The sequence below is a fragment of the Tiliqua scincoides genome, chromosome 4 (assembly GCF_035046505.1).
Source record: "Tiliqua scincoides isolate rTilSci1 chromosome 4, rTilSci1.hap2, whole genome shotgun sequence".
NCBI classification, from domain to species: Eukaryota; Metazoa; Chordata; class Lepidosauria; order Squamata; family Scincidae; genus Tiliqua; species Tiliqua scincoides.
Window position 1 is genome coordinate 65639794 of NC_089824.1, and position 27015 is coordinate 65666808.

Here is a 27015-nt window from a genome sequence, read left to right on the forward strand (position 1 = left end):
GAACCAAGGACCCGGTACCGACTACCTCCATTGGAGGCCAGCTGATCGAGGGGCAAGCCCGGAGGTACCGGGGGTCCTCTTGAGGACAGCTAAGCTGACCCCAGACAACAGTACTGCAGCCCTCGGAAATCTATACCCCTGGCTGACAGGCACCAGCCAGAGAGCTCTGCCTAAAAACTCAAGGGGTCAGGAAGGAGCAGGGAACGAGCCTATCGTGCGCCAACGCCACGAGTCTGTGTAAGGCAACGGGGCCTGTGACATAACAGGCCCCATGAAGGTCAAGAGTTTGACGTGAGTAAATTGTCTGTGCAAAACAGCTGTTTCTGCTTTCCGCCGACGACCAACTTGCCCCAACAGGGTAAGCTCCCCGCGCTCGGTCGCACACCAAGGGGCGTGGTCTCCACCTGCCATGGACGTTACAGGTTCCAACTGCACTCCATACAATAATTGGGCCATCACCTGTCTCAAACAATTTAAGGGCTGCTGGAAGATATTGAGCTCCTCTACTTTGCATAAATTGGAGAATAGCAGAAGAGGTTTGCTGACCACTTAACGCTACATATTCTCCATGCGCTTTCCTAGAACCATTTGTATGGAATACCACCCCCAAATATTTAAAGTGGGACACCTGCTGACATACATATCACCATGAGTATAAACTAGTGCTGCACTGAATTTTTGGAACATTCAGTTTTCTCTACAGAAATTCTGTTTCAAGGAACACAGAACAGCTTTGTCAAAAATGTGTGATGTCTGCCTGTTTACAACCAGCGTTTTGCTGGTGTGCTCTGTGGAGATAGGGGTACAGAGAGCTCTTCCTTGCCATGCTGAGCTAAGCAGTTTCATTGCCAGCTAGTGCTGTGAGGCAAGATTTTACCCTTAGCAAGCTGTAGTGGTGGTTATGACAATCTCTTGCAGCACAATAAGAACATAAGAACAGCCCCACTGGATCAGGCCATAGGCCCATCTAGTCCAGCTTCCTGTATCTCACAGCAGCCCACCAAATGCCCCAGGGAGCACACCAGATAACAAGAGACCTCATCCTGGTGCCCTCCCTTGCATCTGACATTCTGATACATAGTCCATTTCTAAAATCAGGAGGTTGCACATACACATCATGGCTTGTAACCCGTAATGGATTTTTCCTCCAGAAACTTGTCCAATCCCCTTTTAAAGGCATCCAGGCTAGATGCCATCACCATATCCTGTGGCAAGGAGTTCCACAGACTGACCACACGCTGAGTAAAGAAATATTTTCTTCTGTCTGTCCTAACTCTCCCAACACTCAATTTTGGTGGATGTCCCCTGGTTCTGGTGTTATGTGAGAGTGTATCCACTCCGTCCATCCCCTGCATAATTTTGTATGTCTCAATCATGTCCCCCCTCAGGCGTCTCTTTTCTAGGCTGAAGAGGCCCAAACGCTGTAGCCTTTCCTCATAAGGAAGGCGCCCCAGCCCTGTAATCATCTTAGTCACTCTCTTTTGCACCTTTTCCATTTCCACAATGTCCTTTTTGAGATGTGGCGACCAGAAATGGACGCAATACTCCAGGTGTGGTCTTACCATCGATTTGTACAACGGCATTATAATATTATACTGTTTTGTTCTCAATACCTTTTCTAATGATCCCAAGCATAGAATTGGCTTTCTGCATTGCGGCCACACATTGGGTCGACACTTTCATCGACCTGTCCACCACCACCCCAAGATCTCTCTCCTGATCTGTCACAGACAGCTCAGAACCCATTAGTCTGTATGTGAAGTTTTGATTTTTTGCCCCAATGTGCATGACCTTACACTTACTGACATTGAAGCGCATCTGCCATTTTGCTGCCCATTCTGCCAGTTTGGAGAGATCCTTCTGGAGCTCCTCACAATCACTTCAGGTCTTTACCACTCGGAAAAGTCTGGTGTCGTCTGCAAACTTAGCCACCTCACTGCTCACCCCTTTCTCCAGGTCATTTATGAAGAGGTTGAAAAGCACCAGTCCCAGGACAGATCCTTGGGGCACACCGCTTTTCACCTCTCTCCATTGTGAAAATTGCCCATTGACACCCACTCTGTTTTCTGGTCTTCAACCAGTTCTCAATCCAGGAGAGGACCTGCCCTCTAATTCCCTGACTATAGAGTTTTTTCAGCAGCCTTAGGTCAGGGACTGTGTCAAACACCTTCTGAAAGTCCAGATATATAATGTCCATGGGTTCTCCCGCATCCACATGCCAGGTGACCTTTTCAAAGAATTCTATAAGGTTTGTGAGGCAAGACTTACACTTACAGAAGCCATGCTGATTCTCCCTCAGCAAGGCTTGTTCGTCTATGTGGAATTCACAATGTGAATGAGGAAGTGCATCGTGTATACTGAAATGCCATGCAGATGGAGGATCATTGGATTTGGATTCAAAACATCATCACTCTACAGTTATACCCTGCTAACTGGGTAAGAGGCACTTTTTCAAGTGGGTGCTCCTCTTTTTAGCAGGGAAGAGAAACTGGCTGGCCTCACCCCAGCAGTCCCTTTTCTAGTGGTTGTCTGCCGTTGTTCTTTTGCATCTTTATAGACTGTGAGCCCTTTAGTTAGGGACAGGGAGCCATTAGTTATTTGACTTTTCTCTCTAAACTGTTTTGTAAACTTTTTGTTGAAAAGTGGTATAATACAGTGCTTTATTTTCAGTTAAGAGGTGCCTTTGCCTGTGCATTCCTGCCTACATCCTGATGCAATGAAACCAACTGGATCAGGACAACAGAATGTTGTCTCAAAAGTGGAAACATGTTCCCCCAGCTTCCAGCAGAGAGCTGTCCAACTGTGAACATTTCTGCATCATATTGCAAAAAGGTTGCTGTGTTTCACTCAGAACAACTAAGAGCCCAATCCTGAGCTTGGCGCTCCATGCTGTAAGGCACGTCTGCGAGGCTTACCGCCAGGCCAGCGCCCTTGCCAGCCCAGCACTGGACAGTGCTGGACTAGTGCCGGGTGGGAGCCCGTCCTCTGCTGCTTGGCAGTCTCACGGACTGCCGAGCCACAGCATGGTAAGCGGGGACTGGGAGGTGGGCAGGAAGTAGGTGTTCCAGGGAGGGGGGAAGTGTGTGAAGGGCAGAGAAAGGGCAAGCAGGAGGCATGCTGGGGGAGGGAGTGGGGAGGCAGGAGGCGGGTCCAATGGAGCTCAGCTCCACTGGATCATGTCTGTTCGTGCAGGGCTCAGCAACCTACACAAACGCCTTTACTTTACTGCCGACCTTTCCCTTCTCCCGAGTTCCCTTCTCCCAAGGCACCACCCGCAGCAGGATGCAGCGGCAGTCGTTCTTGGCACTGCTGCAGCAGTGCACCCCGGGCAACTCAGAATTGGGCTGTAAGACACCCCCTACTAGCATTTTCACAACTGAAATGCTTGGGAAACTCATGTACACAATCTGGGACAATCTCTAAAGAAGGCTAAACTAGCTAAACACTTCAGAACATAGAAGAAATTCCTTGCTCATCAGGGCTCTGTAATAAATCATGAATTCAGACCTATCATAAAGAGCAAGATCCTGCATAACCACTGAGAAAAATGCCAAATACACCAGCTCCCCAAGTTATGGATGGCTTCATTGGCACAATAGCGCTGGGCTGACAAATATAAATATTTCCTTCCATGGTGTAATATCAGTGCTGCTCCTATTGGCAAAATGATTAAGTTGAGCTCCAGACAAACTGTGCTTCAAAAAGCTAAGATTACCTGAAGAATTGGAAGAACAGGATAGAGAGCCTCAATAAACTTGTTCCAGGTCACAGCTGCCATCATCAATCGGCCCTGAAGAAGATATATCAGCATAAACGTAGCAGCTGAGCATACCTGTTTTAAGGAAAGAAGGGAAGAGTGCACTAAAGAGTAGCCAAACCAATTTGTTGATGTCAGGTTTGGAAATTAAGCTGCGGCTTGGGACTTGAAAAGTGCAACATTATTTGGTGTAAACCATGACTGTGGTGACACACGTATTATACTGCGCACTTCCTGTTAGCATCAAACAGCCTTCAGGCAGAATGCAAGATACTGCACAATTCACCTACATGGTAAAGTACTGACAGAAATACCTTTTGCTCTTTATCTCCTCAAAACAGATTTAGAAAACATTACACCCAGTGAAGAAAGGGACATACGGTGGGGTACAAAGTTGGCTTTTACCCCTTACAGAGAAGGCTGAGCGCATCAGAAGGGTGGATTTCAACACAATACTTCATTCTTTGCTTTCATGAACACAGCAAAAAACTTGGAGAATTTGACTAGTTTTCATTTTGAGTACAAAACATTTCAAAGCTGATGATTTCTTAAGATTTCAGCTTGTTTGGCAAACATCTGGTGAAGGCTTAGAACCAGTAGTCAGTGATTCTGCTCCCCCTGTCCATAGCTCAGAGAGTTCACCTCTCAACTAGTAGCAGGAGCAAACACATCAAGGAGAGCAGCAGCATGGCAAGCACTCATTTTTATCTTCTTTCACTCGCTGCCACCAATCTGCCTTGTCCTTTTACAGTCACTACTGCAGCACAGTGTGCTGCTATACGCGGTCACATGCTATGTTTAACAAGTAAGTTATCTTGAATTCAAAAGGCCTTGAGGAAAGGAGTTCCAAAGGACAAGGACACATATTGCTCCCATGAATGTTCCAGGGATTCACTCCCTCTCTCCCCTCCCACAAAAGAGGCACCATTGTTTTAAGGTACTAAGTAATTCTAAGAAGAGCCACCTTGACAGACCCTTTCTTTGGGATGAAGGATACTTTGGATCAGGCTGGCTCCCCATAAGACTTTAACATGGTTAAAAAACAAAAAGGGGGGGTTATCTGGGGTTTAAGAAGTTAGAGGACTTGTAAGTAATTCCTTTTAACACAGACACTATAGTGTTCAAAATGTAATACCTCATGGTGGGAGTCCTGAAGGCCAAAACTACAGATTTCATAGAGAACCTTAGGATGAAGCAGGAAATGTACACCATGGCTAACTGAAGAAACAGGTTTTGTGATATTGTGAATGCCTAAACATTCCTAGAAGGAAGATGTAAAACAGTTAAATATCTTAATATTGACAAGGATATTACAATAATTAATGCACTGAAGGAATGGCTCTAAGTTCCCTGGACTATGCACAATAATCAAGCTATTTCTAATAAGCTTTTGCTCTCAGTATGGAAGGGATTGTAACTCCTTAATTGGCCTTTTCAGTCACACTAGATGCTGTTCCAGAACCACCTTTCAGAGCGTGATACCATAGTCTTCTGAGACTGAAGGATGCCAACAATCTAATAAGCTAATGAGACTATTCACTAAAATGAAGATCTATGGGACAGAAGGTTTGCCCTGTTTATCTGGTCTAAGTCTTTTACACACATACAGTGAACTGGTGGAACTACAGGTGGTACCTAACTATCCACAGATGTGACTCAATGTGGGTTCCCCCAACCCGCGTTGAGCCCCAATCAGGTCCAATCTGAACTGTCCAAATGTGACCAGAACTGTGCTCCGATCGGGTCCAGAAGGTGTTCTAAGGCCTGGGGAGGCCACGTACAGCCACCCGTGAGCCTCAGAATGACTTCTGCAGGCAAAAAACACTACTTCAGCTTTTTGCCCCCAAACCAGAAGTGAAGTTTTCATGCCTTTAAAAGGCATTCTGAGGGCCAGCAAGGCTGCACAGGGTTTCCCTGGCCCTCAGAACACCTTTTAAAGGCATAAAAACATCAGAAGTAGCCATTTTTTTGCCTGCAGAAGGCACTTTGAGGCCCATGGAGGCTACAGGCAGTCATGTGCGGCTTCAGAACACCCTTTGGACATGACCAGAGCTCTGCTCTGCTTGTATTCAAAGGGCCTGGCATGCTTGACCCACAGGTTTCATTATTCATGGTTTTCTGCATCGGTGGGGGTTCTGGGAACAGAACTCCCACAGATAATAAGGCACCACCTGTATACCCAAAGTGGTGTACTATGAAAATGGAGAAGAGAAACAGAAAAAGAATACAGAAAAAAAATCTAACATATAAAGGCATAATCACATCAGACCAGCTTAACTTCAGATAGCACATACTGAACATTAAGGTGGTTTTTGAAAAACGCAACCCTACATGAACTCATACAACATTTACTAGAAGAATAAATACCATACACAGTTAACAGAGTTTAGAATACTTGGGGAAAGGATTTGAAGAAGATACAAGGCATTTTAAATGCTAACCTTCACCATTTTCAGGCAGCAGCGATATGCTTCAGTTCTCACATTGAGAAGAGGGTGGGACAGCAGGTGGAGAAGCACCTTCTGACTCTCAGTCTGCAGCACTGGGCTAGCTTGGGCAGACTTCCAACTTGAAATAGAAACAAATCAATAGAAAGGAGAGAGTAATTGCTTTAAACCAGATACAGTCAAGTTCTTTAAGACTTGGAGGTGCAGATCTCTCCCAGCAAAGCTGCTAAAGGGCTTAAGACTAATTTAGTTATTTTCTCACTTTTTTTTTTTTTTAGTAACTTACACTATAACTTGCATGGTTGCTGAAGAATTTTCAGCCTACTAACTAGAAAGTAAGCCCCATCAGACCCCTGTGGTAAATAGTGCTTACACATTTTAGGACTGACATAAATAAGCTTGTCTCCAATTTCATTCCTCTTACTGCTAACCTCTCAATAAAAAAATAAGACTGTAAGCTCCTTGTGGCAGGGGCCTGTGCTTTGCTTATGTTTGCAGATGTTTGCTTTGCTCTGCAATACATGCATCATGTATATCCATGGCACTATTGAAACACACATTAACCAATGGCATTTATTTCTAAGTAAATAGGTAAGATGAAGGATGCAATGCAACTTATATTACATAGTATTTAGATTTCTGTACTTCAAATCTAGCATCATGGCACCAGGTTCTCTCAAATAACGCAAGTTCAGATGTCACGTACTTACATGTCTGAGCAAATGTTGATTAATTCTGGGAGAAGTGGAAAGTACTGATGATATGGAAGACTTTTTAGAGCCTGTTCTGCCAGCTCCAGCAAGTCAACAAAATTCTTTTCTCCCTAATGAATACACACCAAAACACGGTATCAGATAAGACAATACCTAAAACCATTAAGTAAAAATTCAAGAATTCTATTCTGAACAGATGAATGGACCAATTAAAGTAAGAGACAACAACCCTCTAAAAAGCCACAAGCACACACACAAGCCTGGCCACAGATCCACCATCACCAATATCCTCAAGCATTCAGCCTGAGTAGATCTTATTGACATTTATTGAATCCTTCTCCATGATTAATACTATTGCAATCAATATCTATAAAAGTATACAAATATCACATCTGCTTCCTCTACACAGCAAGCAGAAAAATACCTGTAAGTTTATAGAGGTGCCACAATTTAAGCTGCTTGATATATTAACAAAAATATTCTCATTTGATTGACAATGAGTTTTTCCCTTTAACAATCATACTGGAATGGAATTTCTTTTGACTTTTACAAATGGGGAACCAGACATTTGGTACTGTTAGGCCTCTCCCCCCCCCCAAGACAGAAATAAAGTATCTTCCATTCTTGCTATTTCAGGAGAGAATGTAGATACTCTACATCAGGGGTGCCTGAACCCCTGCCCTGGGACCACTTGTGGCCCTCGAGGACTCTCGATTTGGCCCGCGGGGAGTCCCCAGTCTCCAAGGAGCCTCTGGCCCTCTGGAAACTTGCTGGAGCCCGCGCTGGCCCAATGCAACTGCTCTCAGCATGACGGCCAACTGTTTATCCTCTTGCGTGAGCTGAGGGATGAGGGCTCCCTTCATTGCTTGCTGTTTCATGTCTGTGATGCAGCAGTGGCAGCAAAGGAAAGGCTCGCCTTGCTATGTGCAAGGCCTTTTATAGGCTTTGAATTATTGCAAGACCATCATTCATTCATACAAGTTCCATCTCTTTCATTTATGTAAATTTATTCAAATTTAAAATGTGAATTAATTCTTTTTTCCTGTCCCCCGACACAGTGTCAGAGAGATTATGTGACCCTCCTGCCAAGAAGTTTGGACACCCATGCACTAAATCTTCCTAGCCTGAATCACTTATCATTAACCATAACACACTCTCTAGTTCGAACTGAGCAATGTAAGTTTTTATCATGGAAGACTTGGAAGGAACCTTGTTAATTGCATTACTGGTGCCCTTTTCAATGCAAATTGAACAAATCTTAATAAAAAATATCTACATGTAATTCTGTAGGTTTGTTATGAATTGTCTCAGATGACGTCTCTTACCTCTTTGCAGACATCCTGCATAAAGTGGCAGGTACACTCAACTGAATAGGCAGCCTCTGAAGCTTGTTTATAAGTAATGTAGTTTTCCAAATTCATTTGTTCCAAATAGGCTGCAACAGATTCATGAATACTTGGATACTCCAATGAGAAAGGCATGTCCATAGAAAGGATAAACAAAGCAGCCAGTAAACTCTCTGGTAAAACATTGCTGGCCTTGAAAAAGAAAAATGAAACAAAAGTGAGAGGAATCCCATTTGAAATGAGAATAAGTATTAGGAGATTAAATATTAATTGCTGATAGCCTGTCAACAATTTGAGTATATGCATGTTTACCTCAGGAAAAAAAATCCACAAAAGTTGGATTTCCAGGGTGATAAGCAAGAACGTTTCATTCAAACTGATAGGCAGACATATTGCAGAATTTGAGCCAAGATAGGATTCAACATATATAAATCATTCAACAGTGAGGCATTTCTGTACCAGACTATGGTTGTTATCACTGAAATAGTTCATTTGCAAGTGCTTGGATTTAAAAAGCCTACTTGGCAAACGCATGTGGGGTTGTCTTCAACTATTCAGAAACTCTAGCAGCCCATCTCCTTATGTGAATAAATATTCCTGGAGCAGTTCAACAATGAGGCATTTGAAATTGTTACGTAGAGCGACACCCTTGGAAGGAATGGCAAAGAGATGAGCTCTCCACCTATCTCTCTGCTGGCTTCTCCAACATGCTGCTCCACTAGATACTCCAAACCTCTTCTGACTTGTTCCCAGAAAGTTGGAAGATTGAAGTAGCAGCAGTCAGGCAGGGGATAGTTATCACTGCTCTAAATAACTTCTCCTCACCTACTTAGTGTTTATGAAGCACCAAGTAGGCAGAGACAGGCAGTTTGGAGCTTGCCCTCCTTCCCTTTACTTATAAAGCCCGCTGAGTTCCCAGCATCCCCAGCTCCCATAAGTTCAAATGGAAGAGGTGAGGAGGCTGCATGGTGCAGTCTTTGTAAGTAAAGGGAACAGGGACACATCTGGTCATTTACTCACCTACCCTCCATGGAAAGAGAGCATGTGTGTGCACACTCAGAGGTGGGGATTCAGGTGGTACAGGGACAAATACAGCCCCTGAATGTTCCCCTGTACATTCAATCTTCCACTACCAGTAAGCTTCCAAGCAGAACTGAATATGGTAGTTAAGTTTCCTAGTCCTATATAAGCTGGGTCTAGCATATAATGTCTGCACCATCCTTTAGAAGTTAAAGATTCTTATGGTTGGTGCCCTAATTATTTAATTCCTGGCTCAGTAAAAGACCCTGCAATAGTCCAGAATCAGAATTAATTTCAAATGTAAAACTTTATTCTTGTTTAGGGAACTTTTTCTGGACAAAGCATTTGTAGATCTGACACCTGATATCACTTTACTAGGGCCAGTCTTAATAATATTGCATTGCATCATTTCGGCCGCAATCCTAGCCAACTTTCCAGCACTGACATACGGGCAATGCAACTCCGAGGTAAGCGAACAAACATTGCCTCACCTTGAGGAGGCCTCCGTGACTGCCCCCCAACTGCAGGATGCAGCACATGCCCCAGTGCCACAGTTATGCCAGTGCTGGAAAGTTGGTTAGGATTGCGCCCTTCACTGAATAAGTGTTAAGGTTACAGACTGAGACTAACTATTCAAGTGGGTTCTGTTACAAGCACTCACATGGATGGCAAAAAACACACTATAACAAATTAAAAAACAAAGTTTCTTTGCTCCAGTGATTTAAAAACAGCTTTGCTGCACTTTTGATTCTAAGGTAAGAGACATTAAGACAATCCATCAATCCGTCCTCCTCCAACCGCTTCACTCAGCCCCTCCTTTCATCAATGGAAACGTGCTCAGGGGGAAGGGAGGGGCCACTGGAGAGAGAAGGATTGATGGATTGTTAGCCTGCTGCCCTCTCTCTCTCTCATTAAGGAGGCTGTTAAAGGACTGTTCAGTTTTTAAAACTGATTTTTAAAGGGATGCATTTTTCCCCTTCTCCAGGGATCAGCACATTCCTTCTCATTTGCAAGGACCATTCGTGTTGAGTCAAATCCGTGCACAAAAAATCCGTGTATAAATAGGCTGGACCTGTATTTTATAAAGTGACTTGCATGCAATTACATTCTTGTTAGTTGCTTCCATTACCGAGGAAATACAGGTTATTTTACACTGAAACAAGTGCTATAACTACAGCCCATCCACCATACAATATTTAGGAATGTCACAGCCAGCGTCTCTGCTGTGCCAACACAATTGCACCAACAATACTCAGAAACCCACAATATAACTATTGTCTTTACCTATATTAGTGCACAGATATAAGTCCACCTTGCCAGTTGCACAGAACAGCATGGCTACAGCACAACCAATTCCCACTTGTCACCCACACAGAATTTTGGCTCTGTAGAACTGTGTTGTGAAAGAGCCATAAAGCTCTTCTAGATTAAACTGAAACACAGTTTGACTCATAACATTCTTCTCTTCAGCCTCCAGGTGGCAGACAGCATACTAAATCTACATTTCTATACTTACTGATGATTTTTTGTTGTTGCAACAGATGTGCTCACTGTAAAACTGCTGGAATTACAGAAGTTGCAACATTCTCTGTGAGTGATCCGAGAGAAAACCAAAATCCAGCAGATTTATTCTCACAATTTATAATTGGATCTATGATAAGTTGCTCTTAACATGTACATTTGTATTGGCAACCTTCAGTCTCGAAAGACTATGGTATCGCGCTCTGAAAGGTGGTTCTGGCACAGAGTCTAGTGTGGCTGAAAAGGCCAATCCGGGAGTGACAATCCCTTCCACACCGGGAGCAAGTGCAGTCTGTCCCTGGTCTGTCTCCCTGGCTATGGGCCTTCCTTCTTTGCCTCTTAGCCTCAGACTGTTGGCAAAGTGTCTCTTCAAACTGGGAAAGGCCATGCTGCACAGCCTGCCTCCAAGCGGGCCGCTCAGAGGCCAGGGTTTCCCACTTCTGGCCAGGGTTTCCCAGAGGCCAGGGTTTCCCAGAGGCCACATATTTCCCACATGTACATATCTGTACTGAAAACCACCAAGCCATCTGCTGAGCTCAAAATCATAAATTATACATTGATATATAGATCAAGAGCTAGAGAGAATGTGTATTTAATATGAATGCCTTTTTCTCATTTTTTGCTCATTTCTCTGTACATTCTTAGTCCCTAGAAGCACCTGTGCAGGTTTCAGAAGGCTGAAACATTGCTGGCAGGCAGGACTTTGGTGTTTTTCAAACACAGGGCATTCTCAGACACCATATGCTAGATGTGGATTCAGAAAATTCATGACACTTTTCTGCCTAGCAAAAAGAGCTGCCTTGCCACTGAGTAGCAAAACTGTCTGTATAGGGCCAAGGGGTGCAATGGAGGGGCGAAATGGGTTCAACTCCTCAAATCAGGTGACCTGATAGCACCAGTCATGCAAGCTGTAATGTATTCCAACATCTAGGAAGTCACTGAGTGACCCATTTGTTGGGAGCTTAGAGAGAAGCACTACATGCAACCTGCAAATGCAAGGACTGGGACTCCTTGAGCAAGGAGTAAGCAATTTAAGTTAGGAAGCATCAAGCTGGGACTGCATTAAGGAATTAGGTTATTTTCCTGGTTTGGTAATTTACTCCAGCCTATTTGCAGCTTCCTTGGGTTTAACATGGGGATGAAACGTTTTGGGGGAGGGGGGCCGTGTCTTTTGAGTGGCATCCCAGCTGCATTTGCAAGGCATTAATTGTTACTGCATCTATTTGATCCGTCAGCTTCTTGTTGGACCAGACTCTCTTTGTGAGTCTGGAAAACGTGGTAGCTGCTTTACCGATGCGCTTGTTTAGCTCGGTATCGAGAGAATGAGTGTCGGAGATCGTTGAGCCAAGGTACACAAAGTCATGGACAACCTCCAGTTCATGCTCAGAGATTGTAATGCAGGGAGGTGAGTCCACATCCTGAACCATGACCTGTGTTTTCTTCAGGCTGATTGTCAGTCCAAAATCTTGGCAGGCCTTGCTAAAACGATCCATGAGCTGCTGGAGATCTTTGGCAGAGTGGGTAGTGACAGCTGCATCGTCGGCAAAGAGGAAGTCACGCAGACATTTCAGCTGGACTTTGGATTTTGCTCTCAGTCTGGAGAGGTTGAAGAGCTTTCCGTCTGATCTGGTCCGGAGATAGATGCCTTCTGTTGCAGTTCCAAAGGCCTGCTTCAGCAGGACAGCGAAGAAAATCCCAAACAAGGTTGGTGCAAGAACACAGCCCTGCTTCACTCCGCTTCGGATGTCAAAAGGGTCTGATGTGGAGCCATCGAAGACAACAGTGCCCTTCATGTCCTTGTGGAAAGATCTGATGATGCTGAGGAGCCTGGGTGGACATCCAGTCTTGGGGAGAATCTTGAAGAGGCCGTCTCTGCTGACCAGGTCGAAAGCCTTTGTGAGATCTATGAAGGCTATAAAGAGTGGCTGTCGTTGTTCTCTGCATTTCTCCTGCAGTTGTCTAAGGGAGAATACCATATCAGTGGTGGACCTGTTGGCTCGGAATCCACACTGCGATTCTGGTTAGACGCTCTCTGCAAGTACCTGGAGCCTCTTTAGTACAACTCGGGCAAACAGCTTTCCTACAACGCTAAGGAGAGAGATGCCGCGGTAGTTGTTGCAGTCACCCCTGTCACCTTTGTTCTTGTACAGCGTGATGATGTTTGCATCCCTCATGTCTTGAGGTACTCCACCTTCTCTCCAGCAGACTCACAAAGAGAGTCTGAGACTCACAAAGAGACTCACAAAGAGTCTCACAAAGAGAGTCTGAGACTCACAAAGAGACTCACAAAGAGAGTCTCTCACAAAGAGAGTCTGGTCCAACAAGAAGCTGACAGAACATACCAAGATCCAGGTCTACAGAGCTTGCGTCCTGAGTACACTTCTGTACTGCAGCGAGTCATGGACTCTTCGCTCACAACAGGAGAGGAAACTGAGCGCTTTCCACATGCGCTGCCTCCGACGCATCCTCGGCATCACCTGGCAGGACAAAGTTCCAAACAACACAGTCCTGGAACGTGCTGGAATCCCTAGCATGTATTCACTGCTGAAACAGAGACGCCTGCGTTGGCTTGGTCATGTCGTGAGAATGGATGATGGCCGGATCCCAAAGGATCTCCTCTATGGAGAACTCGTGCAAGGAAAGCGCCCTACAGGCAGACCACAGCTGCGATACAAGGACATCTGCAAGAGGGATCTGAAGGCCTTAGGGATGGACCTCAACAAGTGGGAAACCCTGGCCTCTGAGCGGCCCGCTTGGAGGCAGGCTGTGCAGCATGGCCTTTCCCAGTTTGAAGAGACACTTTGCCAACAGTCTGAGGCTAAGAGGCAAAGAAGGAAGGCCCATAGCCAGGGAGACAGACCAGGGACAGACTGCACTTGCTCCCAGTGTGGAAGGGATTGTCACTCCCGGATTGGCCTTTTCAGCCACACTAGACGCTGTGCCAGAACCACCTTTCAGAGCGCGATACCATAGTCTTTCGAGACTGAAGGTTGCCAATACATACATCTATTTGATCAAACCTTTTCATTGCGCTTTCCAGCCAAGCTCAGGCATTTTCCATCAGCCTGCTTGTACTTTTATTACCCACCTTTGGCTTCCCACTTTAATTCCTTTTCTTTTTGACTTTTAACAAGCGAATTACATTTTGTCAATTTTTCTGCCTTGTTCACATTCCTGGCTAATTCAGTGGGTTTTCACACATCATCACCCTACACAGCAGTCAAACGTGTCCCTGGTTTGTTATGAGGAGGCAAAGCAGTACCGAAAATTAGAATATGATGCTCAAATGAAAATACATTTCAAACTATTTCCTGAAAGAAGGAAATAGCATACTACTCAAAAGAATCACTGGGAAGCATCCACAACTGATATTTTTGTTTTAATTCAGTACCACCAGATATGACTGAAAAAAGTATTTTTTAAAAGTCTATGGTAATTTTAGCAAGCCATCTTTAATGTATACAGGAAGTGGTGGCTTACCTTTTCTACAGGAAGAAGTGTTTGCAGCAGTCGAACTGTGAAAAGTGAAATGCTAACAAAAGCCATTCTATGATGAATTAACACAAGCTCTGGTTGCTCTGAATTTGTGTTATTTCTGTGGTAGAAAATGCTTTCACCTAATGACTCCAAGACTCCAAGCAGCTTTTCTTTCTGAAAATGAAAAACAATCAGAATTAGAAGACTATAAAATATTTTAGAATATTAAACATCTTAGTGACTTGTTTCTTTACCTTATTTTTCAATGAGAAAATAAATCTGCATATGTATTTTTTTTTTAAACCAAACCTCAACATATTTAGGCCTATTTCAATGACACCCTCATGTCTTTCTGAGGATTATTCTATACAAGTGCACAAGAAATTCGGAAGGTAAGTTATTTTTACCGTCCCAAGAATTAGGAGGTTACATGGAAAATTCCTGTATCATATTTCTTAGGCCCAGACAGTAATATCTATAACAGGATCTTCTCAGGAGTGGTACCCCAGTTGCAAAAACCCTCCTTTTTAAAGGAAGGGAACAGCTAAATCGAGTAACACTGGAAGTGATATGGCAGGACTCATCATCCTTGGTGGGAGCAGAATTCTTTTTCTTTCACCTAACACAGGGGTCTGCAAACCCTAGCCTGGGGGCCAGATGCAGCCCGCAGGGAGCTTCTACCTGGCCCATGGCCAGCCTCTTGTCCCCTGAAAGCCTCTGGTCCACTCGACTGAACATGACCAGAGCTGTGCTCTGATTGCATCTGGAGGGTGTTCTGAGGGCCGGAGAGACTGAGTGAATGAGCCCACTCATTCATCTAAGTTCCATCTCTAATTTATTCTTTTAAATTTTATATTTAAATTTTTTTCCGGCCCTCAGCACTTTGCCAGATATTTCATGCGGCCCTCTGGCCAAAATGTTTGGAGACCCCTGACCTAACACATTTCATGGACTTTCCACTGATATTGGAGAATGATTGGATAAAAAAAAAATAGAAAACAGAAAATGCTACACTTTCTTGTTGCCTGTTCTAACTCCTTCACGTGGGCTAGAAGCTTTGATGAAATAAATGCAGTAAGTGTCCGATCTACTGATGTGAAAGTCAACTGTTTAGTATCATTAAAGATCAAAGAAAAAAAACAATTTTCTCACAAGTTCTAATCCAAAGAGACTGCTGTCTTCCCAAACATCTTGTGACACAGCATCAGCAATAAGCAACAGATCTTCAGCAAGCAACTCAAGAACTTGTATGGTCACTCTCTTGCTACCTGGAAATTCACACAAGGATATTAGCAGTGATGTTCCTTCTTATTAATTAACACACAACTTGAATACAAGAGAGAAGTGGAACATGAACCCCATATTCTAAATAAATCATTTATGGTTAAACACCATATTCCCTGCTACACCATCTATTTTCCAGAAGGCAAACTAGTAGGGCCAGGTCACAAATGACACATCCAAAACCATAAAAGGCAGGAAAGAGGGGCATACAGTCTGAGCCCTAAACATCAACAAAAATTAGTTTCCCACTCAGATTCCCACCCACCTTTCAAAAACAACTACACTCATCAAGATCATAGAAGGGTGGTTAGAAAAAAAAAGGAAAACTGAGTTTTCTACAGAAAGCCCACAGAATGCACATGAATTCATTATGGGTCAACATGTGCAAGTCCTTTGTTGCTTATCCTTTTCATACACAGCTATGGAACAGTGTTTCAGGACCCACTAGGTGTGTTGCAAGCAAATTTCAGGCGGGTCCCCATTCATTTCTATATTTTATTTTTGTTTCAATATTTTATTTTTAATATATTAGACTTCTACCATGCTACTATGGTATGTGACTGCATTTGGGGAAATGTTACACATCTGTACGTTTAACAAGCTACTATATGCATATGCTTTTAACAAGGACAGTCAACGGGAGTTACTCCTGGGTAAGTGTGGGATTGCAGCCTAGGATTGTTAAAAATTTTCCTGCTTGATGATGTCACTTTCAGTGGGTCCTAACAGATTCTCATTCTAAGAAGTGGACCCAGGTGCTGAAAGTTTAAGAACCACTGCTACAGAACGTTAACAGTGGTGGTTTTATTTTATTTTTTTAAACAAATATTCAAAAATTCTATTGCTCACAATGAAATGGAAGCCTGCGATGCAGAATTCCTATCACACAGATATTAAAACTAATTCTACAGTTTGAATTACCTGTTCTTAGAAGGGGCACTGCATGCTCCAAGACATCTACACAGTACTGAGGAAGACTAAGCTGTTGGAACTGCAGCTCTAAAGTGTCCTCATTTTCTAGTTCAGGGAGGTCAATAAAGCCCATGTCCAAAGGCGAATGCATAGATAGTCTGGAATTTGCATTGGCACGAGAACTGCTTCTACTACAAAAAACAAACAATATCAGTCCACGAGATATATCTGACAACTTACACGCTTCCTTCACAGCAGACTGATTACGTGGCTTGGCAAATTCTTTAGCTCAAGGTCACACCTATTCATTCCACTGATCTTCTACTTCTCAAATCTGTCTACAATTGACAGCTGTGTAACTTCCCCATAACACCATGACTGTGCAGAAGATGCAGTGACTGAAGCTGTAGTGTAACTTTCACACAGTCCATCTTACTTTCAGTAAGAATTTTTGACCACATGGCTTGCAATCACAATGTGCATGTTAAGCGTGTGGTCGGTCTGAGGAACTCCTTGCCGCAGGATGTGGTGATGGCATCTGACCTGGATGCCTTTAAAAGGGGATTGGACAAGTTTCTGGAGGAAAAATCCATTATGGGTTACAAGCCATGATGTGTATGTGCAACCTCCTGATTTTAGAAATGGGCTATGTCAGAATACCAATGCAAGGGAGGGCAGCAGGATGCAGGTATCTTGTTAACTGGTGTGCTCCCTGGGGCATTTGGTGGGCTGCTGTGAGATACAGGAAGCTGGACTAGATGGGCCTATGGCCTGATCCAGTGGGGCTGTTCTTATGTTCTTAAGTAGGAACTGCCAAGAAAATTATTTCAAGTCTATGGCTTATAACTTCCCATAAAGAGGCTGCCACTCACTGATGGGAAGAGCACAGAAAGCTTCTGCATTCCAAGTCAGACCATTAGTCCATCTAGCGCAGTTATCAACACTAATTTGCAGTGGCTCTCCAAGGTTATGGACAGAAATACTTCTCTGCCCTTCTCAGAGAAACCAGAAACTAAATCTAAAATCTTTTGTATGCAACACAGATGCTCTTTCACAGACTTATTTCAATTAAAATTACATTTCGAATAAAATATAACAACTACTGTTGCAAGGTTGCTAGAAAAAAAGATGCATAATTCTGTTTCGAGAGTAGTGATCACAGAATTGTTGTTGAACATATCATGAAACCATCATGCCCTATTTTGGTGTAAAGCAGCTTTTCATTTCTAAGGTGAAGACATGTAAGCAAGCCACTGGCATGAGACTCAGAATGCATATACCCCAACACAAAATTTTATATGAACTTTGTTGTAGGCTGGAAGTTCCTGAACATGCAAGTTTTCTCATTCACTTCAAAAGAGAAACTTCACATCTTTATCTGGTGGCATATGAAGAGCTCTTGTATCCAAGTAGCCAAAATCAATACATACAGTGTACCTTTATACTAAGATTGTCAGAGTTTCAAACTTAGTAACATTTAACACAGAGCAAGTCTCTGTTTAAAACAGAGACTGTACAATATACAGGACTTCCAAGGATGTACAGTGACAATTATATTAATTCCCCACCGTATTAAAAAAAAAGTCACCTTCACTTTCTCACCTGGAAGATACTGCATCCCAATCTTGACCATCACCTCTGGGACGCTGACCCGTACGCCCTATCACAGAAGGTCGAGGACTACTACTTCCAGGAGACGGATTCCGAGATTGAGCAAGTCTTCTGACTTCTTGGCTGTACGACACTGAGGAATTCTGGGAAACCATACCTTTTGCAACATAATACTGTATTTATCAAAACCCAGCTGGCCACGAACATGAAAAATACAAGGTACTTCTTTTTTTGAAATATACTGTTAATCTGCTGCCAAGAACAAATGTTAAAACTGTGAATCAACAGTGGTGTGTTCAGTTCACTTTGACCAGTGGTGCTTACTTCTGGAGAGTATGAATAGTCTTAAAGAATTTTGCAACTTCATTGAGATAATTCAGACTTATTCCTTTTATATCCATAAGTATGTGTAGGTGAATCTAACACTGATAAGGCACAAACAAACAGCATGATTCCACCAGTGACTTTAGCTGCAATACTGCAAGCTGAACTCATACAACAGCTGTCACAGCATCTTATGAGAGGCGAGCAGAACATCACTGATTATTATCCTGGTGAATCCTGGAGTGTGAATCCTGGGAATCGCTTCCCTGCCTCTCCCCTTTGTGAGCTTCTTTATCCTGAGATGAGCAATTGCAATTTATCCAGGAACATAGTGGTAGTCCTGCTACTTCATACCAAGGTAAAGGTGGGTCAAACCTTTACACGAACTGGTGGGTCACGACCCACTAGTTTGAGAACCACTGAGTTAAAGGACTTTGAAAAGGTAATTCAATCATCTTTCCATGAACTTTGCTTACCACTAGCTATTAGTCAGGATCCTTCATGTTTAAAGTCTGCATATCTCCAAATATATTGGATGGTGGGGGGGGGGGGTGCACGGAGGCATCTAGCTGGCCACTGTGGAAATCAATATGCTGAACTAAATGGACATTTGGTATGAATTAGCAGGACTACCACTATGTTCCTGAATAAATTGCAATTGCTCATCTCAGGATGAAGAAGCTCTGTAAGAGCAGTGGAGCAGAAAGCAAGCAGAGCCTAAATTCCAATCACCTGTTTTTCTGACTAGTAAAAACCATATGAGCTGAACACAGCTGTCTAGCCTACTTAAGAAATTAAAAAACAAAGGTTTGGTTAATGGCTGAGAGCCATTTTCTCCAAACTTTATACAAACCTGTTTCACTTGAGACAAAACTTGGATCTCTATGGAAATTAAGCCGGTTCCTTAGCAAGACACATAACTGCTGCAGACACAAGATGGCCTGCAAAGCCAGATGATGTTGCCCATCTCCTCCAAAAGCCAGCGTCATTAGAAGCAGAAGACTCTATAACAGACAAAATGCTCAGTTATGAAACATAATTGAAACATGTACGCACTGGCCCAATATATTATGTTGCATCATGGAATCAGACACCTGAGATTTGGTTCTGAGAGATATTCACATGCATGTCTGTTGTACAATGTAGTTTAAAATATGCTCAAATATAGCTCTCACCACTGCAGTTTCACTTACCAGCACCGCCTTTATTAATTTGCTGTGGTATCAACCAAGTGTTGCTGATGGACCTTGAGAATAGGTAGGCAGAACAAGATCAAAACATGTAATTTTGCTCTGAAGCATGCAGAACTGCCCCTTTATTTTGTTTAGAATTGGCTCAGCCATTTTCAGGATTAGGATAGGATGATCCATTGTAAGAGACTATATAGGCAATTTGCTTCTCCAAATGATGGGCTAGATACATAAAAGCCATCATAATCACTTACAAGAATTACATCAATCACACCTTCTAAAGTCTGCAGCTGGAATTTGAGCCCTGCATAGCTTCAGGCAAGTGGAAACAGCCCAGAGCATCAGCAGCCCAGTAAAGCAGTGGGCAAGTGCATGGTAGGTGGGCAGGAACATGGTACTCCCTGCAAATTTGTTGCTTCCTCTCTCCAGCCTGCCAGCTGAAGGAGCAGCTTTACCCAGCCTCATGAACTGCTGGCCTTGTGCCAGGGGTAAAATTTACAAAACCATGTAAAAATGGTTTTCAAACATAGAAACAAGGAACCAGCCCAAACTCTTAACACAACAAACAGCTTTAGTTGACAACATCACTGACCTTAATAATCTTGGGTCTCTGAAGGAAGATCTCAGCGGGAAAGTCTTGCATGATAACATCTTGTAGGAGCTCACATGTATTCCAAATCAATCTGCGATTTTTGCTCCTCAATGAACTAAAAGGGTATACATTTAAACGTGATCACTGGAACTTGCTTGGCAAAGCCACTATCAACTTCTGTTCTATTATTTCAGTGACATGGTTTAAAACTGATTTATATAGTACCTTATCCCCACATCTTCCATGAGAGTTTCCCGGGAACACATCAATATGTGCACTTAACTGTCCCCCTTCTCTGTGATTAGCATTTGTCTGCAGCAACAAATGCTGAGCATGCCAAGACTTTCTTCCCCATCCCTGCTCCAAGTGATCATGAAGAGAAAAGATTGCACTTCATTTTGGTTCAGACTTAAAAATCAACAGAGCCATTTACCACAACCTCAAGAAGAGCCAATACAGCTCTGATAGAATTTGTACTGCAAGGGAAACAATTGCAAAGTTCTCAACAATTCAACAGAACAACAAAGTTCTGTTGAGAACTACTCCCTTGGCAAATGCCACAGACTGACCAAAAACTCATCTCAATCCTTTCTGCTTTCCAGGGATGCATCATTGCTCACTCAGGGTCTGCAGCATCCTAACTCTGTGACTCCTTGAGCTACACGGAGGGGAAACGCTCCTCTATGATCATGAGCCCCCTGTTCTCTGTTGCCATTGGACAATGAGGCAAAGAGTGGCAAGGGGTCGGGGAAGGCAGTATGCCAACAACCATGCCAGCAGGTCACAGCAATGATACCATAGGCAGGGGTGTGTGCAGTTGTGGTTAGCTGGGCAGACCCATTGGCCCACACAATACTCACTCGCATAGGTCCACAAGCTATGACCTCCCAGACAGGTGTGCCCGTTTGCAATGATGCAAGTTGTAAAACACGATATGGGGTGCTCTTTGCCCACCTCTGGCTGTGGCAGGGTAATTAGGCGGCAACTCTGGCGAGTAGCTAGTGCGGGTTCTAGACCAGCCTTCCCCTCTTTTGTTCCTGGCATAGGTGTTTCTGGTCAATCACGCTAAACATGAGTGCTTTGCTGGTTATGGCAAGTTCCTTTGCTGGGGTCAAACCCAACTTGTCTGGCTCCTAGCCTGTACCTTTATGCAGAGAGCTACCAGCATCCTGCTTTGCTTGAGTGTTATTACAACTCCCCTAGTAATTCCCTAGTTGTTCCATGGCAAAAGAGTTCCTTCTAGCTGATGAATGCCACCACAGGGATTCAAACCCTTGCCATAAAGGGGCTTGTGTGTTTGGCTCATGCGGCTGCTCTCTTTCAAGACTCCCATTGAAATCAATGGAACTTGTAAGCGCACAGGCAGGTTGGATCCAAAGTATATGGGCTTTGTACAGTGGCATGGGAAAATAAACATAACTCTGCAGTTTTGAAGGAGTATGCACAGAGTTCAACCTCTTGATTGGCACAGCAACTTAAGAATTGTTCATAATCTGCCCCAAAGCTAGTGATCAACATAGCTTCAATCACCACCACCCCTCCCCACACCAACATTACAAAAATAAACCCTTGCCAGACAAAACTGTTTGTCATGGGAATAAATATGAATACAGTTTTATGTACCTTTCACTTGATGAAAGTACATGTCTATCTGTTGTGGTCAGGGATAACCAGGGAAATGTTGAAAACTTCAGACACTTCACGCTGTGTTTCACTGAAGAAAAAAGAAATACTGCATTTGTTGCATCCAATTAGATCCAATTACAGGGGAAAATACTTTTTCACTATTCAAAACCTACAATTTCTAATGTCACTAATATCCCATTTCATTAACTCATTTCTGACCAGCCTACAGGTGTACACATTTGATCCCTGTTCCACATATGCAACATTGGGCAGAAATAGCTTAATATTCCATGATAAGGGGTATTATATGCTCTTATATGTTTGTGTTATATATGCATGCATGTTTTATCCTTGTTCAGTTTTCCGACAGACCAGGAAAAATAAGAGCATGAGGTTGAATATCGAACACAACTAGCTAGACTAGACTAGTTACTGAACAAACTGAACAATAGCTGATTCTTCAGAAAAAGTTGACCAAAAGCATTTAAGAGGTTATTTTTAGATTAATACTTTGTTCGTGAACCAAAATTATGTTGCAAATTTCCCACAGTCCTCTGTTCCATAGGATGATTGGGATGATGATAAAAACAACTTTTGATTATTTAGGTTTCTGACTCTGGCTGTATTCAGATGTGACACTGAAAGAAACTATAGTTGATTCTGGTTTTTAACCCAGGTTTGAGAACTGTGGCTTGTTGAAATTTAACAGAAAACAACTGAATTAAAATATGCAGTAATTGATCAAACTAGAAGCTTGGTACCAACTCTAATCTTGTCCTCCCAGCTGTCAAACCTCAGTTTTCTGTCCATTTGCTCTCAAGCTTCTTTTGCCTACACTTGAGTTTGTACTCCTGTTTTCAGTTCATGCCTATACAGCACCATTCTTTTTTGTCTTTAGGCTTCCAGCCCATTAGCCTTTTCCTACCTCTTCAGGTTATTTTTAGTATTTGAAATTTTTGCCAAGTAATCAAGCTCCAATTCTCACTTTGCCTTATCTCCGGGTCAATCAGAGGGCGAGCCTTCCACCTTTGAACAGTTTCTGTTGCTCAGCTCAGGCAGGCACCTGTCAGTTGCTACAGTTACTTTCCAGGGACATTCAAGCCAAAGTTAACCTTTTATTCTCCTTCCTTCTGCTGCAGCCTGGTTCTGCTTAGCAAATGCTTGCAAAGCAGATCTGGTTTTGGAAACACCAGGATGGGACCCTCCTTCTCAGGCTACAATTCAGTGCACCATTATTTAAGAATAACACCCATGGAAAGAAGTGGGTCTACTTCTGAGTAAAAAGGGTTGCAAATATCTCATCTGTTGTGAATTGAATTGCACACTCTCAGTTCTGTGTTATGGGTTGCATGCTGTATGTAGAACTTCTGGCTTAACACACCAGACTCCTTAAAGGTGGATTTGATTCATGGTTCTCCTCATGTCCACCTTAAAGGTGGATTTGATTCATGGTTCTCCTGCAGTGGTTCCCAACCTTTTCCACTTGCATATCCCTTAGCAGCCCATTTCCATAAATTGTACCCTTCATATTAGCAAAATGTTTGTAATTAATAGTACAAGCCTTCATCTCCTCCATATGAAAGCCCAGACTTCATGTTTTCATCACATTTTCATCTGTTTGAAGAACAGAAGACTCTGCCTTTGCACTGTTTTGCACCAGAAGTGTGCTGAGAAATTCTGGGTGATTGATCACTTTTCATATTATGTTTCAGCTTTTTTACTGTGCTGGTTTTCAATCACTGGTTCATAGATGAATTGATGACCAAAAACTAGCTCTCGATGGGGCTTTCACAGCCAACTAGTTACCTCCCTTCCTGCCTTGCTGGTCCTTGCAAGGCATTCCTGCCTTGCAAGGCATTCTGGAGCATGGCCTGCTTTTTTCTGCCTTTCTGTCATTCTTTTTCTATTACCCCTAAAGGTCCTGTTGAGTGTCCGTGGGAGTACATGAATACCAGGTTGGGAACCACTGTTTTACTGGTATGTCGTTTACAGTGGACTTACTCCAATAGTGTTTACAAAAAGGTGGTGAAGACCAGAATTTAAAAAAGAATAAAAATGTATCTTATGATCTTTTACTATGTTTTTAATAAATTAGGTTACAGTTCTTAGGTAACAATTAGCGGTAGGTTATTTTTCAGGATCTGGCCTCGGATAAAACCAGACAAAACTATAGTCAGACAGTGCCCTTAGTTTAACCCCCGACTTATCTGAGGGTCATAGAAAATTCCATGATTGCTGGCTCAAAATCTGCCCTCGACATATCTGTGGGGTTGACGTGGGCGGATGCCTTCGATATGTCTCCCCCGCAGACATATGTCACTAACAACTGTGTGAGTGTTAAGTCAACTCATGCGGATAGCTTCCACTTTCGTTGTAGAGGCACTTTCAAAATGTCTCATCATTCCTTATCTCTGTGAGCAGCACTGCTTTCCCCCTCCTATCCTTAAGCCCACCTTCTCAGGTACAGCCACTGAGCTCTGTGCCAAGGTCACCTACACAATCTAGTAGTACACTGCTACCAAACCAGTCACATTACCCTGCTGCAAGCACTGCAGCGAGTGGGTGAGCCACAGTTGGGTCCTGTGACTACTTTTGCCTCTCCCAAGGCAGGCTTCTAGGTTGCTGGGACAATAGGGATCCTAGGGAGGTGGGTTCTGGAATGGGAAACGGGTAGGACTCACCTGCCCATAAGACAGGCTCCAGTATAAAGGGTTAAGACAGCGCCGGTGATGAGGCAATAGCAGCAGAATGCAAGGTTGAGGGCTTTGTCTCCACAGTCACTGGTGGAGACAGTAACCCAAGGTGGTGGAACCAGGTACCATATAACCTCTTCCCCTCTCAAAGAGAAACTGAAGCAATGGGGACGGCTCCCTAGGACAAGCAGCAAGATCTTTCCCAAGTGGATGGAGAGGAACAACCCTGAGAATCAGGAAGGTGGTACTGTGAGTACAAGGGAGGAGCCCCCCCCATAACCTGGGCCATAAGTACAATACAGTTAAATTATCTTCTTCACCAGTACAAAAAATCCAAATAAAAATAGTAGCTTTTAGGAAATATTGAAACTTTACTGCTTCCCAATCTTGCTCCATCACAAAGATATATTGGGATAAAATTCTGTTAAGCATACATTAACTTGTGCAACAGATATTCCATTTACTTACCAGCTAATTGTTTTGGTGGGACTCCCATCCCTTGCAAATTACTTTTGTCTTGCAGAAAGTAACCAGGATTTACCTCTTGGGACAACGCTTAAAAATATAAAGCCAGAGTAAAATAATAGCATCCCCTCAATTCTATATACAGCTTAATTCTTACGTATGGCTTGGATCCAAAAGTGCCCTTTCTCAGGCAGAAAATCTCTCCTGGTTATCAAATGGTCCTTTCTGATCTAGCAGAAGAGTGCTACACAGAAAAAAATGAGTTGAAAGGTTCTTCTATAACCACAATAGCATTTCATAAGATAGCAAACTATTTTCCTTTTAATTCTCTACCTTAAGCTATTTATGATTTAAATCTTTAATTTGGGCTTGCTTTGCAAACAGGTAATGTACTCATTGCAAAGTTGCATGCTACATTTGGCAAAACTATATTTCCTAGGTGGTGACAGGAGTAAACCTACTGCATTATTTGTGAAATTTCAGAATTGGAAAGTTATATGTTCCTGAAAGTTGCTCAACCCTAGTGGTCCTTGCCCTGCCAGCACCCAAATTTAATCTTTCCATTAACCAAACTGAATAACCATCCCTGATGGCCACTAATGGTGCACACACTGTAATTTATATGCTGCATAGCGCATGTGCAAATTAGCATTTAAAAATGCTTGAATAGAAGCACACCTTGCACTTCCTACTAAGCACATCCAGAATTTATGGATTAATCAGTGAACAATAACAGTACTGATGAGGAATGTACTCCATAACAAAGTCTGCTGATGCATCACCAAGCTTTGCATATATGCAGAGTATAAGAATCTGCAGAATGCAAGCTGGCACTCAGGGCATGTTCCACTACTGTACATGATGTGCAAGTTGTTCTTCAATGGAGTGTGAATTCTGCATTTAAGTCAGGAATTTCCATCAGAAATGTACTGTTCTTTTAACTGTTGCACTGTCCCTTTGACAGTTAGTGGAAGACTACAAGAGTTTACTTGTAGCACACATGATGTACACATTTCCTAGATATCTTCTATAAGGACACAACCATAAGACCTACCAGCAAGGCATGGCTAGTTTCAGGTTAACAGCATAGAAAATCCTTGAGCAGTAGTGCATGAAACCTTACTGTGACTATATTGCATACAGGTAAAGAAATGCGGATTCCAAACCAGCATCATTGCAGGTTATGCTCACTTATGATAAATTAGCAACTTTTATCTTCCAAAAAGATTGTAAGTGTCCCTATTGGTATTACAGTACTTTGACGATTGTAAATAAACATTACAGAATTTAAGTGCAACCAAAATGCAATAGGAACAAATAAATCTTGATTTTGGCAGATAATTTATGTAAGCTTTGTTGACAAACAGCCCCTAATGCCTAGAACCATTTCACAAGGCCTTTATAAGACAATACATGAGCATTCAGTACAGCATTTGTTATTTTCTAACACATTTGTTCACAAGTTATAAACATCAATATTTTTAACAAAATAGCACTATTTGGCTTGGTTAAACTTTGCTGAACCAAGTTAGCATATGTAATTAAACTGTGATCTTAGTTTACACAAAATATCTCTGAGTTCATTCTCTAATCTCAGTCAGGTTGATAGCCTCAAAGAGATACATGACACGCATTTTTCCTAAAATATGAGAAAGGTGCAATTTACCAGGATTAGCCACTGGAGGCAAAGACTGAGCATTATCAGGAACTGCCTGATAATCAGTAGATATTTCAGAAGGTAGCAGGAATAGCCCATCCAGAATCCCATCTATTATGGCCTGCAGATTTGGGTCCACATTTTGACGAAGCTGGGAGAAGAACTCCACTGCCCCAATCCCAACAAGCTGCTCAACGGCAGATGGGTGCTAAATTACAAAAAATGACAGGTTTCAAAGACTAGGAAGAGGAAATTTTTCACAGCTTTCAAGGACACAAGAAAATATTGAACATTTAACTCAAACTTCAACTTTCAGAAGGTTCACTTTCTGCAGATTTGCAAATAGTACAGTTTCAATTCTCAGTAATGCAGTTCCCAAC

At 42.8% G+C, this 27015-nt stretch overlaps 1 protein-coding gene across 1 annotated transcript in view; it reads right to left on the reverse strand.

Moving 5' to 3' along the window:
- RTTN (rotatin) overlaps window positions 1–26703 on the reverse strand; it is a 108542-nt gene extending 81839 nt beyond the window's left edge. The window contains exons 1-14 of the mRNA XM_066623576.1: window positions 26645–26703; window positions 24982–25068; window positions 21818–21908; window positions 20195–20309; window positions 19266–19416; window positions 18080–18245; window positions 16487–16668; window positions 15434–15549; window positions 14285–14455; window positions 8243–8455; window positions 6915–7027; window positions 6199–6325; window positions 4893–5018; window positions 3716–3832 (exon numbers count right to left, since the gene is read on the reverse strand). Of these exons, the coding sequence (XP_066479673.1) occupies window positions 3716–3832; window positions 4893–5018; window positions 6199–6325; window positions 6915–7027; window positions 8243–8455; window positions 14285–14455; window positions 15434–15549; window positions 16487–16668; window positions 18080–18245; window positions 19266–19416; window positions 20195–20309; window positions 21818–21908; window positions 24982–25009 (1716 nt within the window). The 5' untranslated portion in view covers window positions 25010–25068; window positions 26645–26703. The remainder of the gene's footprint in view (window positions 1–3715; window positions 3833–4892; window positions 5019–6198; window positions 6326–6914; window positions 7028–8242; window positions 8456–14284; window positions 14456–15433; window positions 15550–16486; window positions 16669–18079; window positions 18246–19265; window positions 19417–20194; window positions 20310–21817; window positions 21909–24981; window positions 25069–26644) is intronic.
- Window positions 26704–27015: the final 312 nt, after the last annotated feature.